At 42.9% G+C, this 21,029-nt stretch overlaps 1 protein-coding gene across 1 annotated transcript in view; it reads left to right on the forward strand.

The window, feature by feature from the left end:
- Positions 1-16,261, forward strand: part of sned1 (sushi, nidogen and EGF-like domains 1) — a 154,736-nt gene extending 138,475 nt beyond the window's left edge. The window contains exons 22-28 of the mRNA XM_072573058.1: positions 365-447; positions 1,539-1,637; positions 3,273-3,389; positions 3,852-3,939; positions 4,347-4,423; positions 6,953-6,988; positions 8,694-16,261. Of these exons, the coding sequence (XP_072429159.1) occupies positions 365-447; positions 1,539-1,637; positions 3,273-3,389; positions 3,852-3,939; positions 4,347-4,423; positions 6,953-6,978 (490 nt within the window). The 3' untranslated portion in view covers positions 6,979-6,988; positions 8,694-16,261. The remainder of the gene's footprint in view (positions 1-364; positions 448-1,538; positions 1,638-3,272; positions 3,390-3,851; positions 3,940-4,346; positions 4,424-6,952; positions 6,989-8,693) is intronic.
- Positions 16,262-21,029: the final 4,768 nt, after the last annotated feature.

Raw genomic sequence — 21,029 nt, forward strand, 5'->3', positions numbered from 1 at the left:
CAATATTAGCATAAAGTCAGCTACACTTCAATTGATATCAGATCTGTCTACTCTCTATACATCTGACAGATACTCAGTGCCTGGGTTCTAACTCTCTCACCAGTATGACACCTGGCACAGCTTGTGCAGGAAGTGTATATGCGCACCACGAAGCTCACCTCAGATTTTAAAGACTACAGGTAGCAACCCACAGAAAAGGGCTGCATGCAATTGAACTTTGCAATGTTTCTGTCTGACTAAACTCATGTTGTACCTGACCTGTAGCTGCTTGGTTATTTCATCTTGTCAGTGCTGCTGACAATCCTGTTTGTAATTGAAATTTTGACAGACAAACAAAGCAAATTGGTTTGGATTTGATTTTCAGGTACTCTGAGATGCTGGATGGAAGAGGGAGGATCAGTGCCACCTTTTCGAATCTGCAGCATAATCCCATAACTCTGCTAACACGTAGGTACCAGAACTCAGTCGGCTTGCATGGTTGATGTTAATTTTTCAGAGCACTTGATCCTTAACAGTACAACAGCAATTTACATTTATACAGCACATTTAGCATGAAGAAGCATCCACCATCTGTCACAGAGGTATAATTTTTTAAAAAATGCTGGGCTAAACAGAGGGATACATTAGAATACAATGACTATGATCTTGGTCAAAGGGGTTTAGCACTGTGCTACGTTAGACTCTGTTCTTTAATCTTTGGGATTTAGAACATCTGAACAAGAATTGAATCAATTATGCAAATACCTTATTGGTCTTTAACCAATTGATCTCTCAAAGAGAAATATAATTTGCCTCAGAATTCCGTCAACATGGCATAACATGAGTGGCTGGGTGGCACAATGGTTAGCACTGCTGTCTCCCAGCACTCCCGGCCTGGGTTTGATTCCACCCTCTGTGCAAATTCCACACAGACAGTTACCATTCTCCCCACGTTCATCCCTCTGGGTGCTGTGGGTATGTGGATCAACCATGGGAAATGCAGGATTACGGGAGTGGGATTGGATGGGATGCTCTTTGGAGGGTCAGCCTGGACTCGATGGGCTGAATGGCCTGCTTCCACACTGTAAGGATTCTATGATTTTTCATGGAAGTCTCAAGCGAAAACATATCCATGCCAGTTCATTTTTTTAGAAAGTTATGTGGCTCAGCATGGCAGCTTTATTGACAAGCACATTAGCGTGATCAAATAAAAAGAGGCTGCAGGTGTTGCAAGTGTCTTTTAATGTTATCATGTTGCAGGTTGTCACAACAATCTTGACTTCATTCAGCAGCACTGCTTTATGCCGTCTTCAATCTTGTGGCTCAGATATTGCATGATTTGAAAATTGAAACTCACTCAATTAAATATGAAGTGACTAGCTCCTCAGTGCATTGAGTTGTCCTTCATTCGATCAATGCCCTGTTGGAAAGTGAAAACTGCTCGTGGCAAACCAGAATTGCTTACAGCCATGTGCCTGTGTTTTAACGCAGTGCTGTATTGTTTGATCTGTCATCTTGATCTAAATGATGGCTGTGCATATCTTTGATTTCTTGGCTAGGCCCAGAGCCACCAATCAAACTGGAAAACTTGGAGGAATCGACAAATCGTATCAGTCTAGCCTTAGAGATCCAAGAATCTGAGACCAACACTGAACCAGGTAAAATTCCTATCAAGAGTTTGTGGGCACCTTTTTTATGGGGTTGGTTTTCAGTGAGAGTTATTCTATAAAAGGATAATTAAACTAAGGGTCGAAGTAGCCATTTAGTAACATTGAGTTAAAGCTGGCCAGTTAGAACTGAGGTACAAAAGGCATAGGTTGCAAGTAGAATTTATGATCTCTGCTCCTGCCAGTGCCTGGGACCTCAAATACCACAGGGTGAGGAAGAGAAGCATCCAATTAGGGTTCCTGAGGACATGCAGCTGGTGTTTTCCATTCCAAGAATTCGCAGGTCTCCTATGATCCTGAAGCACCACTTTAACCAGAACTGGGCTGGAGAATCTCTAGAATAGTTTCAACAAGTCATAAATGTCAAAGAAGTTCTTTCGGAGTCACAATGAGACTCTTAATTCCAGATTTTTTATTTGTTGAAATCAAATTCCACCATCTGCCATGGCAGGATGCAAACCTGGATCCCAGAACATTACAAGGGTCTCTGGATTAGTAATCTAGCGATAATACCACTAGACCGTTGCCTCTCCAGTGCCAAGCAATAACCATCTCCAAGAGAGAATCTAATGATAGACCCCTGACATTCAATGATGTTACATCACTGAAGCCTGCATCATGCTTTGGGTTACCATTAAAAAGAAACTGAACTGAACAGACCATATAAACACAGTGGCTACAAGAGCAGGTCAGAGACGAGGAATAATGTCACAAGTAGCTCACCTCCTAACTCCACAAAGCCTGTCTAACATCAACAAGGCACAAGTCAGGAGTGTGAGGAAATACTCCCCACCTGCCTGGCTGTGTTCAGCTCCAGCAATCTCGAGAAGCTTGACACAAAGTGGCCACCTTTACTGATACCACACCCACATTCACTCCCTCCTCCACCAATGCTCAGAAGCAGCAGTGTGTACTATCTACAAGGATGCACTGCAGAAATTCACCAAGGCTCCTTAGATAGCACATTCAAACCCACAACTATTTCCATCTAGAAGGACAAGAGCAGCAGATACATAAGAACACCACCTTCTGCAAACTCCCCTCCAAGCCACTCATCATCTTGACTTGGAAATATATCTCCGTTCCTTCACTGTCACTGGGTCAATAGCCTGGAACTCTCCACCTAGTGGCATTGTAAGTCTACCCACAGCGCATGGACAGCAGCTCACCACCACCTTCTCAAGGGCACAGGGGACGGGCAATAAATGCTGGCCAGCCAGCAGCATCCACATCCCATGAATGAAGAAAACAGAAAGGTCTGAAGGTATTGCATGATTGCACCTATTTACAGGTTACAAGAAGATTACCTGCATTACTTCTAGAGACTGTTGGAACACACTGGTTCCAGGTCTGTCTCCTACCAGCTCCTTATTTACAATGACCTTTGGCATAAAACAAATAGGTAGTGCCCATTGTTCTTGAGAAAGTACTAAGTCTTTCATGGCTACATACAACAGGACAGGCCATGTGAGAGTGAGGAAGGAGGTAGTATCCGAGTGTGGGACGGGGTTTATGATTGTCAATATGCCAACCTGATGTCCTAGCTGTAGTGTGCAGTATAATGTCTGTTTGCCTAAATGTTTGATCGCTTTTTGCTATCTCCAAATGCTATTTCTTTAATTACAGATGATCAATGGGAATGTTCCTCAAATCCCTGTAAAAATGGAGGTACTTGCGTGAAGGGGATGGACTCATACATGTGTGATTGTGAAACAGGATTCAAGGGAAAACACTGTGAATTATGTAAGAAAAGACGACTAAGCCAAAATCTGTTAAGAGCGCGCATCATAGCTAAGAGTTTTACCAGTGAGAGTAGGATGGAACAGGGTGCTGTAATTTACACGAATCTGACATTAAGCAACAGAATTCATAACAAAGAGAAATAATAATTAGAACACTGTATGAAATTCATTACCGATGATCGATAATCTAGAAACTGTAACAATTAGAATAACAGCAAGTATGATTCAGACAATATCATAAAATCAAGGAAGGATCTGATATTGTGAATGTTATCAGCTACAGTGGGGGATGTAACAGCACTACATAATGTGCAGTGTGGGAGGTTTGGAATGGACAGTGTGTTATAACATAGTGACAGTCGGGTGTACCACAGAGCCTTTTAGTTTGTCATTAATGGGAATTAAATAGAAAGATGTTTGATGCTGGATCACGTTCTTAATGGTGCTTTTATCTTGCCTTTAGTTTGTAAGAAGCTGCCTCACCCCTGCACACGCCTGTACTCTGAAACTAAATCTGTTCCAGTGTGGGAGGCCAGTGTTTTCCAGCTTAAGTAAGTTTCCCATTCTTGCTTTGGACGTGAATCATTCAGGGAGTCAGTCTGTGAAACTATCAAAGCCATAAGGGACGTGAGGATGATCAGGTCATTAGTTTCAGAGAATGGAGTGCTTTTACTGCATTAGGTACACGCATTCCCTGGGACATATGGAGAGAGGGAAAGGTGTGGCTTCGTGATTTCAACTTGGGCCTTTTGATGTTCATGTGAAGTCAGATTTGGGCATTGACAATGCTGGATAACCTTGAAGTTTGCTAATCAAAGCAAATGAGAGGAAGTAAAAATGGAAAAAAAGCAGGACATTTCAGGAGGTCGTGGAGATCAGAGAAGATTAAAAGTTTGGGCTTTCATTCTATGACCTCTCAGCGGGAGTATAAATCTCATGTTTCACGTTTGCTTTTAAGGTATAAAAGAATTTATAAAGTTCATCAGGATACCTGCTACAAAGAGGTTTGTGAGCCTGTTGTACACAGAAAACCCAGTAAGTATTTACCTCCTGAATAATTCACTCAGTAATGTTTGTGCAACAGAAAGATTTAATATCTCAGGTAGTCAACTCAGTCGGATGGTGAGCCATCAGATTTTGTGGGAAGCCTGGCTGAAGGAATTTTAAGTTTTATTAATAAACTTTTTCATGTACAAGATGCTTGAGGGAAATCAGAAGTGATTAGGTACTGCCCACAAACTTGCAGTTTGTGTTCGTCAGGACCACTCAGCTCCTGACCTCATTAGAGCTTTGATTGGAACATGAGTTGAATTCTAAGGTGAGGTGAGGGTGACTGCCCTTTACATCAAGGCTGCATTTGATCACATGTGACATCAGGAGCCTCTGAGCAAAAATGAAGTCAATGGGAATGAGAGGCAAAACTTAAGTCCTATCTGGCAGAGAGAAGATGGTTGTGGTAGTTGGAGATCAGTTATCTCAGCTCCAGGACATCACTGCAGGAGTTCCTCAGATTTGTGTCCAGGCTTCAATTGCTTCATCAATGACCTTCTCTCCATCATTAGGTAAAGGTGGAATGCTTACAGATGATTGCACAATTTTTGGCACCATTCATAATGCTTCAGATACTGAAACAGTGTGTTCAAATACAGCGAAACCTGGACATGATTCGGGCTTGTGTTGATAAGTTGCGAATGATATTCATGCCATGTTAGTGCCAGGCAATGACCATCTCCAACAATGATTTGGAGGTGCTGGTGTTGGACTGGGGTGGATAAAGTTAAAAATCACACAACACCAGATATAGTTCACTAGGTTTATTTGGAAGTACAAACGTTTGGAACACTGATCCTTTGTCAGGTAGCTATTAGGGCAGGATCATAGGACACAGCACTTATAGTAACGTTACAAAAAGTTGTCCTTCCAAATAAACCTGTAGAACAATAACCTGGTGTTGTGTGATTTTTAACTATCTCCAACAAGAGAGAATATAACTGATGCCCTTTGGTGTCTAATGGTATTACTGTTACTGAATGGTATTTCCATCACTGTTAATAGCCTGGAAGTTATTGTTGACTAGAAACTGGGCTGGGAGAAATTGAGGACTGCAAATGCTGGAGAAATCAGAGTCGATAAGTGTGGTGCTGGAAAAGCACAGCAGGTCAGGCAGCATCCGAGAAGCAGGAGAGTCAATATTTTGGGCATAAGCCCTTTATCCGGATGCTGCCTGACCTGCTGTAGTTTTCCAGCGCCACACTTTTCGACTTAGAAATTGGACTGGACTAGCTATTTAGTACCATGGCAACAACAGAAAGCCAGAAGCTATGAATTCCACAACAAGTAACTTGCCTCCTTATGTGCCATCTACGTGCATAAGTATGATGGATTACTCCCCTCTTGCTGGATGAGCGCAAGTCTAACAATACTCAAGCAGCTTGACTTAATCCAAGACAAAGTATTCCATATGATTGCTGCTCCATCCGCCACTTTAGGCATTCACTCCCTTCACCACAGCTGCCCAGTGGCAGCAATGTGTATCATATCCAAGATGCAATGCAGTAACTTGGCAAATCTGCTAAGACAGGAGGTAAAAACCAATGACTGCAGATGCTGGAAAGCAAATACTGGATTAGTGGTGCAGGAAGAGCACAGCAGTTCAGGCAGCATCCAACGAGCAGCGAAATCGACGTTTCGGGCAAAAGCCCTTCATCAGGAATAAAGCCCGAAACGTCGATTTCGCTGCTCGTTGGATGCTGCCTGAACTGCTGTGCTCTTCCAGCACCGCTAATCCAAATCTGCTAAGACAGCCTCTTCCAAACCTGCAACCACCTAGAAAGGTGAGGGCAGCAGTCTATGGAAACACCACCACCTGCAAGTTCTCCTCCAAGTCACACACTATCCTGACCTGGAGCTATATGGCTGTTCCTTCATGAGCAAGGCATCCAAATTGTAAACCTCCCTCTCTAACGGCAGCTCATCACTGCGTTCTGAGGGGCAATCAAGCTTGGGCAGCATTAATTCCCACATTGCATGAAAAAGTTAATTTTCAAAGTTATTTTTCTGAGACAGCAAGATCAAGGCCTTCTCTCTTATAACTGGACACCTACAGAATCCAGACTACCAACCCAGTAACAATGTTTAGACACTTCAGCAAAGCCATAATGCCAGGCAGTATTGCCAAGAGCAAATGACACCTTACCTGCAGTTCCAATGCTACAGTGAAATACGTGTACAATATGATCACAGGAGAAAGTGAGGACTGCAGATGCTGGGGATCAGAGCTGAAAATGTGTTGCTGGAAAAGTGCAGCAGGTCAGGCAGCATCCAAGGAGCAGGAGAATCGACGTTTCGGACATGACCGAAACGTCGATTCTCCTACTCCTTGGATTTTGCCTGACCTGCTGTGCTTTTCCAGCAACACATTTTCAGCTCACAATATGATCACAGCCAGGTTCTAGAGATGTTAAGATTCTAGACGTTTGGCACAGATGAGGTTTGAAAGCTACTTAGCAGTGAGATTTTTTTTTATCAATCTAATTGTTATGATGACTCTTCTCTCTTCTCCAGGAAACAGAAGGTTGTTCAGACATTAACTAATTACTGGTAAGTTTGTTTCATGAATAAATCAGTGTGTTTTTTTAACATGTTTATATTTCCCCATCACAATATGTGTAACTCCGTGTGTCGCATCATTTAACATGCATTTGTTAGTTCACACATGTGAACTAACGAATGCATGTGTGATTGCCATATGTATGTGTGATTGCCATATGTGTATTGTTAAAACATGGCTCCAAATGATCTGGTCTCAGGACCACATGAAAGTCCCAATATTGGCTCTGTGGGAATTGCCCAGGACGTTTGATCTTCCAATGGGAAATTCCCCTGCTTCCTGGGATTCACCCAAGAAGTCTTCAACTCCAAATTAATGTCAGAGATTTTGAACAGCTCTGATCTAATTACGTGGATGGATACCAAAGGAATCCTAGTCAAACTCCTCAGTAACTCTACAAACAGTAGCCCACCTCGCGACTTCCCCCAAACCTCCCTCTCCTTCCAAGTCCCAAGCCCCAGAGTGGCCCATTCTGCAACCAACCACCTCCATCACTTCAGAACTCACCAGCTCCCCACTAAACCTCTGACTTTTTCCAAACTTCAACACATCCCCTGACTTTCTGAGAGCTCAACTTTGACTGCCCCCTGCCAATCCGATGTGACCTAACTTTGCCAACCAAATAAGCTGCTCTAACACCCCTCCCCATTCTACCTAACCCCTCACCCATCCTGCTCATTTATCTATTCAGCCATATACTCACACTGACCAAGCTGAGCAGTCTGGTGACTTTTAGCCTGTTTCTTACCAGAATTCAGAAACCTTAAAAAATAAAATAGGTATGTGTTTTCTGTGCATATTTTCTCCACTGCTCTCTACCAGAATTCCTTGCACTCAGCAAGTTCGAAAAGGCTCCTCCTTTGGACAATTGGCCAGTAAAATTGAAGGCCGGGATTGGATAGAATTCTAATCTAGTCACCTTCAGAAGATGAAAGTCCTGATGTGGAGGTGCTGGTGTTGGACTGGGGTGGACAAAGTTAAAAATCACACAACACTGGGTTATAGACCAACAGGTTTATTTGGAAGCACTGGCTGTTGGAGCGCTGCTCCTTCATCAGCTACCTGACAAAGGAGCAGCACTCCGAAAGCTAGTGCTTCCAAATAAACCTTTTGGACTATAATCTGGTGTTGTGTGATCTTTAACCTTCAGAAGAGGGGTTCCAACACTGACCAGAAAGTTTGCACCATCATTTTTTTTTGGCAATGGGAAGCAGAATGATTCACTTTTGTGCATGTGAACTTTGTGTGAAGTGGTGCCAAACATCAAAGATGCATGTGGTGTAGTGCTGTATGTAGAGTGTCTTTTAGTATTTCATTAATACTGTTTGAGCCAAAGCTTCTTAGGACATTTTGTCTCTTGAACTAGTAGTCTACACATTGTACTTCCTATCAAAGTCATCACTGGTTTGAATCAATTCTCCTGCCCCTGGCTTCTGACGTCTGACTTCCACAATCTTACCTTCCACCTACAATCTATTTAAACTTTTAAAACTCTTACGCTATGCTGTGCAACCATTACTTTGTTATACTGCTCTCTTTCTACTCCTTTCACACTGGTCTTGCAGGCCTCAGTCCTCTCTAGACGTAGTATGATACCATTCCTCCACCCACTGCCTTCAACTAACAATTTTAAGGTAATAGCAAGATTCTTAAGGTTCTGGCATCTTCACTTTGAGGTTTTTTTTTGTGTTTTAGGGCCTTCTAGCTGATGCAAGTAAGGAGATCAAAAATCAGAAGACAACAGAAGAATGGGTGCTAGTTAATCAAATCCACCACAAGTTAACGCATTGTAAAGACACGGCCACCCATTCTAGAGTCAGCCATAACGTCCTAATGTCACTTTGTTCAATTTGGGGATGTCAGAGTCGGAAAACAAAAAACCAGGACAGCTGAAATTTGATCAACACATAAGTAACTGAAGAAGATTGCGTGTGTGGAAGGAAGTGAGGGGAGAGCAGATGCACACACTTGTCTTTGTGTTCAAGCAGAGAGAAGAGAGTGAGTGACCAATCGAGTGAGTGAATGCCCATGGTACATGGGTGCATTTGAGTGCGAATCTGTCTGTGTATTCACTTCTGTGTGTCTGATGTGTGTACGTTCTTCAAGCTGAGAGACGTGACTGCTGGGAATTTGGATTGCGTTCTCGTTAGTGGTAGAGTTGTGCAGACTTCGATCAGACAAGTGTGGCTCCAATATATTGTGTATAATACAGAGCCCCTCAGACTGCCTGACAGCGTGCTTAAAACCCCTACCTCTCTTGCTGTACCAGTTCGGTATTTCCATTCATGTTAAGCTTGTGCTAGTTAGAATTAAAATATTACAACAGTTCTGCAGCATGCACTTATCACTTATTTGCTGGGACTTGGGTTGAGATTTCCCAGACTGTCATCTTGTAAAATTCAAGGAACCTGGCTAGGGGCTAAGGAAACCTTTAGCTCCTTCTCCCCTCAGTTGGATGACACAAATCATGTTTCATTAGAGAGAGGATTCTTTTATCCCATCAACGTGAGCTGAATTTGAACCATGGTCCAAAATTGACATTGGGGTACCAAAACAAATACACTTGCTAGTCTACATTAGAAAAAGGGATTTTGTTGAACCATAGCTTTCCACAGCACCAAAACTGACCATTCTGTTTGTGCCACCTCTTTGCTGGTACACCCGAAAATTAATTCCACTGACCACCTCTGCAGATAACCCTGCTTTTAATGTTATCTTCTTTAAAAATTGCTGCAGTTTTTCGAGTGGCGTTATTTCCCGTAGTTGTAAGTTTTGTGCATAAAGAAGATTATCCCAGTCTCTTTTCCCACTCAACTCACGATAGTTTTAAATGGATAACATTGTGTTGCTGACTCCCCAGTGATCTTTCCCTATTGACTGTCAAAACCATACATAATTGTAAAAACCTTGACTAAATCTCCTTTTTAAGGAAAGTGGAAATAGTCTCATTGACGTTCGTCACCTGTTTGACCAGACTGCTGAGTTGTCTGTGTAGCAACACTTTATTACAACGGGACCCAAACCAGGCTTTCTGTTACTGTATGTTTTTTGTTGCTTCTCATTAGATTGCAGATATGAGTGACAGACTATATGCATTGTGCTGACTGTTGGAAACTGTGTGCCTAGTTGAGGGTTTGTATGTTCCTGTGTTCCCTGGCCCATGCATATGGGATTATGTAAGGGAATGTTCAGAATTTACTTACAATGGAATTTATGCTTCTAAGTCGTTCAGAATTCAACTGGGAAGCTGTGACACTTGATAGTTCCTGAGCAGTCACAGCATATATGATTCCGAATAATACCACATGGGGGTCGAAACTTGTGGTTAGATGTTCTACTTGGTTCCCGACGTAAGACTAACATGCGGTTTGGCTTCCTGATGTGGAAACTGCCTGATTTTCATTCCTATTGAACTCAAGAGACTGTGTTTTACTGTATTTTGATATTGATAAGCAGAGCTAGTATGGTCACCTTTTGACACGTGTGCCTCAAATCTTCCAAAATCATGACCTCTAGAAAGGCAAGGGCAGCAGATACATGGGAGCACCACCACCTGCAAGTTCTCCTTCAAGCTATGCGCCATTCTGACTTGGACATGTACCATCGTTCCTTTACTGTCACTGAGTCAAAATCTTGGAACTCCATGGCACATAACGGGGCAACCTACACCAAGAAGCTGGCAGCGGTTCAAGATGGCAACTCACCATCACCGTTCTGCAGGGCAATTGGGGATTGCCACGTCTCACGAATGAGTGAAAAACATTACCATTATCACGAAGGCACTCCTATATACCACTCTTAAGGTAAAGGTGTCATATTGATCCAATACAGGGTCAGGAATCGCTCAGTGAGGTGTTGTGCACTTCATTATTATGAAGGGAGTTTCCTCCTTCAACACCCCTAGCCCTCAGAAGCCCTTTCGATGATGTTCAGAGGGATATGGGCCAAGTGCGGGCAAATGGGACTACATTAGTTTAGAATATCTGGTCAGTATGGACGAGTTGGGCTGAAGGGTCTGTTTCCGGGCTGTACATCGCTATGACTCTGTGTGTCCAACATTTGAGTGCAAGGTGAGCCAGAACTAGTCTTTGTTAATGGCGGAATATAATTTGTGTTGTGCTGGGCAGAGATTACTTTCTTTGAATGGGATCATTTGGGCTCTTGTCATGCAGTGCAGTATGCCATTCTCTTGTGACTTGGAGCATATCTGCATTTCATGCTCTCAGGTTATTCACAATCTCCCTGCGGTCCCAGAGTGATAGGTCTGAGCTGTGCCAATATACCCTGAGATTTTTCATGACCACTTGCTGACAGTGGCCCCACGCCACTGAACTGCACTGATCTTACAGCAATGGATACTGAACTGGGGCCTCCTCTAACCTGCAGAGGTATTTGCGCTTAAATTTCATGACCCATCTTACTTGCATATCCACTGAAGCTGTGATGGCGACTTAGTCACTACAGCACAGGAGTCCATTTGGCCTACTGAGTGCCTGCCTGCACTCTCTACAACAATGTTGTCATTCCCATTTTATCAGTGTCAACTGGGAGTGACTTGCTGAGGAAAATGGGTTTGCAGCAGGAATGATGCTTGGCTCACTTGGATGACTGGAAAAAGGCTTGCTGACTGGACTCCAGTGCCATGAGAGCAATAGGCCGCGTCAGCTGACTTTACCAGTTTCTTACCGCAGGACAACCTGGCAGAGGCAATCGACAAGGGATGGAACAGAGACCAGGAGGAAGATGCCACATTTCCTTAGAGTCCCGTCTGTCAAACTTCTTCATTGAAGTAGGGCAGAGGGCAAACAGTGCTAGGTACCCATGACAGGAAAACTCACCAATCCCTCTTGCAACTGAAGAGTGAGCTGGCAGAGGCATTGAATGCCAACTTTCTCATGCCCAGCTCTCCAATACACCATCATGTGTGCAATTCCAAAGACACGGTTAGAGTAGACGAGGTAACACACCTTTCATTCTCATCTTCCCTGGGCACGGACATGCTCCTTGCCCTCTTAAACTGTAAAAGCTAGACAAGCAGCACTTCAGAGTACATTCTCAACAGACATATTTCCTGAGTCAAGAGCTATTATCTGTGAGAATCTTGCTGTTTAGTGTAATTTCACACACACACACACACACACACACAGTCATCTTCTAGGTGTGTGTGATGACAAAGAAGCAACTCAACATCATTCTGCAGGCATCAGTGTATAATCCATGGTGACTCTGCCAAGATTGTTGGACAGAGATCCAGCAACTGGTATATCACAATTCCCTCTGCCTATACTATTGCCATCTGTCAGGACAGCTGCCAGTGTTGACATTCCAGTTCTCTCCCCCCCCCCCCACCACTCAGAAGGAGGGGGCACCACACTATCCAACAAAAGTTCCAAAGGTGCAGCCGGAAAAGACATATTGTCTGGAAGCCACTACCATGAGACGAATAACCAATAATCCTCCCATGATATAGATTACAACTCAGAATAGTTGGGGGAGATAAAACCATAACATGAGGAAAGAGTAGGTTAGTTTGTGTTTACTTTCGACATTGGTACAATAATCTAGAGTAGTACTTGTGTTGTGCTTTCCTCCTCTTGCTGTTTAGAGTCCAGAGGAAACATTACACTGACTGGGATAAATGCCAAATACTGGAAATCTGAAATAAAAACAAAGCGCTGGAGAAACTCAGCGACATCTGTGGAGAGAGAAAGAGTCAGCATTTTGAGTTCACTGTGACAAAGAACAATCTTGATGGACTCAACATTTTCTCTCCGCACACACTACCAGAGCTGCTGAGTTTCTCCAGCACTTTCTGTTTTTATACACTGAGTGGACACTGACTTGTTCAATCTGGTGATGGTTATCAGTTCAGTCATTTCAGGACAGCGAAATGTCACATGCACTGTTGCACTATTCTGGGGTTGAAGGGGTGTCCTTTGTTTGGAGGTGGGAGAAAAGAAATGGGCACCATCCCATTTCTTTAATGAAAAGGATTTTGATGATGGGATTTGATCTGGTGCTCCTTGCAGCAGTCACTAGTGAAGTCTTCAGCCAAGGCTGCTATGATGTTTCCCTCCACATAGTTCTTCTGAAGCCTGTCCAGCAGTGACCAAATGCAGACAGAACTTTTTAAGTTGACACAACCAGCAACTACTGCGAGTGACAGGAGACGGAGAATCCCAATACAGCCCTGACCCATGATCTGCGCAAGTGACAGTCCTTTTGATTGCAACTGTGGTGCCTTCAGTGAAATTTCTCTTTTCCTCCCCAAGGTCCCCACAGCATGTGTTGCCCTTGCATGGGGCAGCAACAATATATGATTGAGTTCTTTCTTTGCAAATCTCCTGAAATGCTCCATCCTCCATAATAATGAACATGGCTGTGTCCATAGAGGTTGCTACATGTTCTCCCCAAAAGCCCTCATTCTGGCTGCAAGATTGCATGAGGGAGGGATTATAATTCTCTCCATGGAACGTATGGATAGAACAATCCAGACCTGACCACGCAGAATACTCAAGGAAGACAAGAACAAGCTTTTTTTGCTATTTGAAGAAATTCCCACCAAGCATCTCCCCATGACTTAGCATCTCACACTCCTCACCTGTGCCTGTCTTACTTAATTTTGGCAGAAGGTGTATCTTGTAAATTCTCAGTCTAATTTACCCAGAGTGTCCTGTCATTTTAAAAGCGCTGTTGTCACCAAACTCAGTTCCCACACAGTGAACTGCAGGAGCATGGAATGAGGTGTAGGCCATTCAGCCCCACCACAACCTGTTCGCCAGTCAAAGCTAATATTTATCCCAACTCCTTTCATTGTTGGATCCTTTCACTTTTGATTGAATTCTTTGAATCACAAAGCCTCAGTGGCATTTTTGAGGGAGAGAGGACGAACAAGTGTGAGAGAATTCAAGCAGCTTGATTTCTGATTAATGGCAACTTTCTTTGTTCATTTGTGAGATGTGGGCATTGCTGGCTAAGCTGGCATTTGTGGCTTCTTCTTGCCTAATTGCTTCACTATAAGTCTAAAGTGGCTTGGAATTTAAAAAAAAATATAGTTTTCTCTTGTGGGGGAGGTCCTAATGAGAGGTCATCAATATGAGATAATGACCAAGTATTGCAATAGGGAATATGGCAGCAACTCCTTCATCCAAAATAAATGGTGAGAATGTGAAACTCTGTTATTGGAAATGGGTGAAGTGAATTACGCAGTGAATTGGCTATGAGAGAGAGAAGGAAATAGAGAGTGGTAGATTTAGGTGAGAGAAGATGGGATAAAGCTCAAGTGGAGCATAAACACTGGCTGACTGGTGCCAAATACCCTCTGCAATCTTTTTGTTGGCTACGCGGTACAGGACATGTCTTTTGTTTTCTGCCTTACTTTCATTTATCCACCTCGCATTGCGTGAGGATCGACAATACTGCAATCATTGCTGGGAGTGGGAGTATGTGCAAAGTAATAGTCCTGTCAGTGCATGAATGTGGTTCATCCAGTAACCTCCATTCCCACCCCACTCCCCCTTCAAGAAGAACTCCTTTGTGGAAACGGCACTCTGATAATGTGCTTACATTTGGTCTCAAACTCAGGGAGACTTGCTTGACAATCCATGGAAGCTCCTGTAAAAATGGCAAAATATCATGGCTTGTCTTGATTTGTAAATTAAACATAGGAATGGCTGGATGAGGGGTTTCACACAAATCCATTTGGTTCATTTCTTAGGACCCTGTAGTCACCGCAATATAGTGTCATTCCATTTGGTGAATCCATTAGGTACATGAAGCAGGGAAAATCCCAGAGATGTACAGTTTTGGAAAACATTTGTTTAAAGCTATTTGTTTCTCCCAAGCACACAGTGCTCACCAAAATCATCTAAAATTATACACGTCGTTTGCAAGCACTTTAGAAATTTAATGCTGGCAGTGTTGATAGCGAGTTTCAGGTGACTGTGGTTTGTCCTGTTGTCTGACCTTGTTCTCAATTGATCACAGATCAATTGAGTTCCTGTTTATTGATAATCTGCTATGCTTGACAATAGCGCTTTGTTGCGTTGTCATTTACTTTCCTGTTCCTTGGCTGAAATCTTCCTGGGATGCAGTTCCATAGGTGCTGGCAGCTTTGTGGCCACCTTGACGATGTGGCCATTCCTTTCACATTCACCTGGATCATGTTGTCGAATTGTTCAACTATAAGGACCTTTTCCAGATCCTGATGCTGTCCTCGCCAATCATTTACACACGAGCACTTTCCAAAAGGAATCACAAATGGAAATTAGGCTGATGTTCTCACTTCCCCTCTCTTTAATTCTAGGTCCAAGACCTGTTTTTCATAGTCGTCATTGGCAGGTTTGGAGTTCCTCAAATCAACCAGGATCTAAGAGGTTCTTTGAAACAAGTGAGAGGTTGTTTTCCTGTACTGCAGGGACACCTTGAGTTCAAATGGTGTCAGGATGCTGAGAGCATTGGATCACTCTGCATGCCTTCTTGACGTGAAACGCAGCAAGGTTCTAGGAATTCTGGGAGATTGTATTTGAGGTTTGAACCTGCTGTCTGCTGATGAATTGTATCATTTGATTTATGCTTTTCTGTAACTCTATGCAGAGCAGAGTGATCTAATGCTCACATCTAAAAATCTTTGTATATCTTTTGTAGATGAAGCAGCCACTTCCCACGACCCCCTCCTTCCTGAAGCATGTGCACGTTCAGGTACATGATAAGTCTCGTGAATAGATAAGTTGCTGCCTCATAGGCTTAAGCGAAACTAGAAAGCGAGTGGCAAGTTGGTGCTGGATGGTAAGCTTCGCAGCCTCTACTGTATCATCCTTGGGTTCCCCATTACTTGCCCCCGTCCCAAGCCCAATCCTTATTGCCCCTCTGCAATAATTTGTACACACCCCAATGCACTGACATCCTCCCAGGAGACCAAATACATTGCAGCTTGAGTGATTTGGGCGATTGGTTGGAGACTCACTGCACTGGGCCTTCTGCTACTCTTACTCATCATTTGCTACTAGTTTGTGTTTACAATTTTAGACCATCTTGTTTCACACTCTTGTTAAAGTCTGCCTCTCCCTTCGGAGATCCATTCTGACACTGGCTTCTCGGCTTGTTGTCGGTTTGTGGGCAATTATTCCCTGTTGCTGCACATTTTCATCAATCTGTGAAGATCTTTTCTGTGTTCTATATTAAAATGTTGTGAGTGTTGCATTGTAGTTCAGTGTATCGACTAGTTTTATTGAAAATAAAACCTTTGTGTGAATATCCAACCAGGAACACGGCGTTTGTTTTCATTGATAACAATATCTTGTGAAATTTGTATTCATTGTAATGCCGCAGAGTGGAACACCAGGCATGTCATTAGCAAAAGGCATGCATTAGATCTGAAGATAAAGCATGTCTCACACACCTCCATTGAGTACTCCCACATGAGTTCATAGAGAGCAAGCAGTTCCATTGAGCATGGAAGTACAGTGCAAGTTGCAGAGTAAAAACTGCTCTCAATTGTCCTGTTGTGCTGTCAATTAAGGTACAACGTGTACTAGATAGAGTAGCACTCTCCCTATATATCTTGTCCTCAATCTCTGAAATTGCCACTTGCAACCTTGCTGAATGGTGCTAGTGACAGTTCAGGGTAATTTGCATTGAGGAACACTGTCAATCGAAAATTGGATTGAACTTGCTCAAACTCTGTCATTGCAGGGCCCATACACCCATAAACAGAGCCAGTTTCAATCAATGCAGTGGGAAAGACTGAGAGACACCAAGCCAGTGGTGCACAGAAACCTTCCAGAGGGAGAGGCGAGGAGATTCCAACTATTGTGCAAGCATTGCCTGTGGAAGTATAAATGGCAATCTAGAGTCATAGGTTTACCAACAGCTTCAAAAACAGCTGACAGTCACTCAAAAAAGAAGCATAACTATCCTTCATTTCTCCAGTTCTGCCAAAATATTTCACCGTTATTTTTGTGTATCGGCTGTAATGATTATTTAAATAGTTCCAAGGCTCTACAAACAGCGTGAGAGAAATAACCCAATTTAGTTGTTTTGATGCAACTGGCGAAGGAGTAATGTTAGAAAGAGTCCAGATGGCTCAAATACTCTTCTTGGAAGTCTGCCATATAATCTACCTAAATAGGCAGTTTCCTTCATGTCCAATCAAAGTACAGGATTCCTGACAATGTTCAGCTCTCTCTGTCCTGCCTTGAAGTGTCAGTCTAAATCACCCCCTCAAATCCCTGCATTGGGGCTAGAGTTCAGAATGGAGTCTGCCACCACCAAGCCAAGAGGACACTGAGCTGTTTACACCCTGATTGGGCTCTGAAAGGTCAAATACTAGTCAACGTCCGAATAGCTACCTAAGAAAGTAAGACTAACGACTGTATGTTGTGTATCTTAGTAAGGGAGACAGATAGCACCCCATCGTACAGCCTAGTTCATCCACAAGACCTACTATGGAAAAACCTAAACCTGGCTATCTCCACTCCAAGTTGCATCTTTAAAGGTTGCACCTTTCCTGGAAAAGACCTCATGCCAGGAGCGTTTGTTTGTTAATGTTAGCGTGACACAATCTCCTTTGAGATATCCTTTAAGGGCCTTGAGTTGGAAGTATGATGGAGGGCAACCAACTGCGGACATAATATTGCTCGTACACGTGACCCTGATGTTTTGTCCCAGTAGATTGACTCCTCCTTCAGTCAGTCTAGGTTTGTTTGCTTTATTTTAACTCTAGATTTGTCTTTCATATTGTGGGGCACCATTTTCCAACCAGCTGCACTGTTAGCCTTACTGTCTGTTTAACTCTGCTTCTTCTCAGTTTGTTGGTGGGATTAGCACTGATCTCACTGGGAGAAAGTGAGCACTGCAGATGCTGGAGAGCATAAGCTTGGAGAAATAGTAGATTGATTAGCCGTGCACAACATACATCTTTGTAAACATTTGTAAAAGGGCAGTAACTTGGTTCTGGTTAAGCCATTACTTATCACTTTACTGAAAGCACACCGCGATGATGCAGAATTTGCAATGCAGTGCCCAAATAGTTACCCAAGTAGTGATGCTATAACTGCATGGAGACCAGTATCCCATCGCCAAGTCAATCTTTGTTTACATGAACACAGAACATGGACTGTGACCAGTGAACTCAATGCCAGTAAAAAGCGAAAAACTGTGGATGCTGTAAATCAGAAACCAAAACAGAAATTGTTGGAAAAGCTCAGCAAGTCTGGCAACATCTGTGGAGAGAAATCAGAGTTAACGTTTCTGGTCCTTCCTCAGAAAATCACTCGACCCAAAATGTTAACTCTGATTTCTCTCCACAGATGCTGCCAGACTCGCTGAGCTTTTCCAACAATTTGTCCGTATAGCTCAGTGCCAGCCCCTGAGGTGAGGAGACGCTGAGACTCCTGGTCATATCTGTCAGCCAGGGCTCCCTGGTTGGCCCAGCTTAACTGCTCCAATCAGGGAGCCCATACGCAATGAGATCTACTGGCCAACTTCTTTCCAATCCCTACACAATAAGAGCCAGTCTGCTATCTGACTGCAGGCGGCATCATAGCTTAACCTAGGTTGATAATTCTTTATTCTCCCTGACCCACTGGCAAAGAAAACAAAAGCAAAACAGCTTCAGCTGTCGTGTGCTTTTTAAGTGACGCTGTTTTCAATGCAATCAGATTATTTATTTATTATCTGCAATGGCCTACATTAGGCAGTGCTTTTAAAGCTGTGATGATTTTGATTAATGTAATACCCCCAGAGCTTTGTGTTCAAACTCTTTCACACTGGGGCCATAATGTACTTTTTTCTCTTATTTGTATCCCTCGCATGAGATTGAACCTGCTATGTATCAGATCTTGTTTTTTTAAGGATCATTTTCAAGAAATGCAGCATTAAGCCAGGCACATCTTCACTGGGCTGGTGGTTCATTGAGGAGGTGGGGACCTGAATGATTACAAAAGACATCCTGTTGAATTGTGTTGCCTATTGCTGATAAGGAGCATTTCAATTCACAATCCTGCCGTGCAGTTTCGACTCTCTGTACCGTCAACATGCTTTTACATCCACTGAGAGGAACAAGCCTGGTCTATTAAGGCCTAATGTGTTGGAGCAGTATGGCCACATGCTGCCCCCTACTGGAAAGGATGAGTTTTTTTTAAAAAAAGCAAGAAGCAGAATGATTGTCAAGCAATTTTCACAGCATTGAGTCATCTGAAATTTCTTGACAGACAATGAAGTATAGTCACTGTTGTCATGGAGAACTGTAGCAACTTCTAAAGGTGTTCAAAGGGCCCATGACCACATTGGGATGGTGATTATATAAACCGAATTATGAGATGTGAGTTGAGAGATTCTTACTGGTCAAAGCACCAGCAGTAGGTCCCCCGCTTCCCTTCAAGCTAGTGATATAGGGTATGAAATCTTTCTCGGACAAAGGGGTCTTAGTTTACCATCACATTCAAACGGCAGAACATCTCCTAGCAGAGCAGAACAGAACAGAGGGCCTTGATGTTGTCCTTGATCACTGTAGTTGGTCTTGTATCTCTACAATCTTCTGACTCAGAGTTGAGAGCATTGCCATTGAGAAAATTAACTGCATGTGTTTGAGTGGAACGTAACCCATTATTCTTTGCCAAATATACATTACTCCCATCCAAATGCCCCCCCCCAGCCATCTACAGTCTCCTTTAGGTTAGGTTTGGTTTCTGGGGCAAAACAAACATTTTTAGAATTGCCACTGATAGGGGTGGGGGAAAGATTATATAATTGTCTCAGAGTAACACAGTGCTCAACCCGCATTCATGTTAGCTGTTGCTGAGTCAACATCACAGAAATTGGTAAAGCTTCCTTTGCACTGATTCATTAAATGTTCCAACGTAATATGTTAGGAAGAGTGATGCTCCCTCTAAACTGTCTCATCAAAAACATTCCCAGGGCAGGTGCAGCATGTGGTTAGATACAGAATAAAATTGCTTCATCCCATAAAACAAGTACGAGTGGTTTCGTGTGGTAACGTTTTACAGTTTAAATGCAGAGTTTTAGGAGTATGCACCACAAGGAAGGAGATTATAAGTTAAATGGCCCTGTTACAAGAAAAAAAACAGTCTATCAAGAATTAAAATCTGAATTTTGAAAGGTAAGATGACTCAAGAGTTGGCAATATTAGAACTTGACACAACAGCTCAACAGTCGTTAAGACAATCTTGTTTTTGGGCACGATTTCCAAGAAGGAAAGATGCACCGGAAGTCAGAAAGACTAAAAGATAGTGTGGGAAAGCAATTATACACATATCATGAAGACAAGAGAGAAGATGCCAACTTGTGGTTGACGTTTAACTGAGAGAATATTTGCCTAAGCAAAAAAGCTGGGCCCGACATGTTCATTGATGATTGCCTGACCTTTTATTCTGCTGCACATCAATAAAGACTGATGTAACAACCAACCGGCCGCGCACTGTTATGTATGTTTTGTCTACTTGACATCTATAGATCACCATCTTGGAGCAAGAAAATATCCAAATGCTTTTGTCCACAGTTATGCTAAGCCAGAATCTTTTAGTTGTACAAGACTTGTCTCCAATGATTGTAATAATCTGTCCATGGAGTAATAAGAGATGTGCTCTAGCCCTCCGTTTCTCAGTACGCTGGCAGAAGGCAGTGTCAGAATGGGTAATGTCAACGGACTAGTAATTCAGAGCCCCAGTCTAATATCCTGGGAACATGTGTTCATAATCCTAACATGGCAGATGGTGTAACTTGAATGCAATAAAAATCGTGGCATTGAAACTAGCTGACTGGCAACCATGTACAGTTCCTGGAAAAACCCAACAGGTTCACTAATGTATGGTCTAGCACATGGCTACAGACCCATGGCAGGTTGATTCTTAGCTGGCCTCCGGGCAATTAGGGATGGGCAATAAATGATGGCTTAACCAATATTTTCCACATCCAACAAAACTTTAAAAAAATGAGGAACTCAGTAAATAGAAAACTGTAACGCATGAATTCCCATCAAAAGAGATTGATCACTTCAGTACTTCAGAAAAA

Source organism: Chiloscyllium punctatum, chromosome 6 (genome assembly GCF_047496795.1).
Source record: "Chiloscyllium punctatum isolate Juve2018m chromosome 6, sChiPun1.3, whole genome shotgun sequence".
Lineage (NCBI taxonomy): Eukaryota > Metazoa > Chordata > Chondrichthyes > Orectolobiformes > Hemiscylliidae > Chiloscyllium > Chiloscyllium punctatum.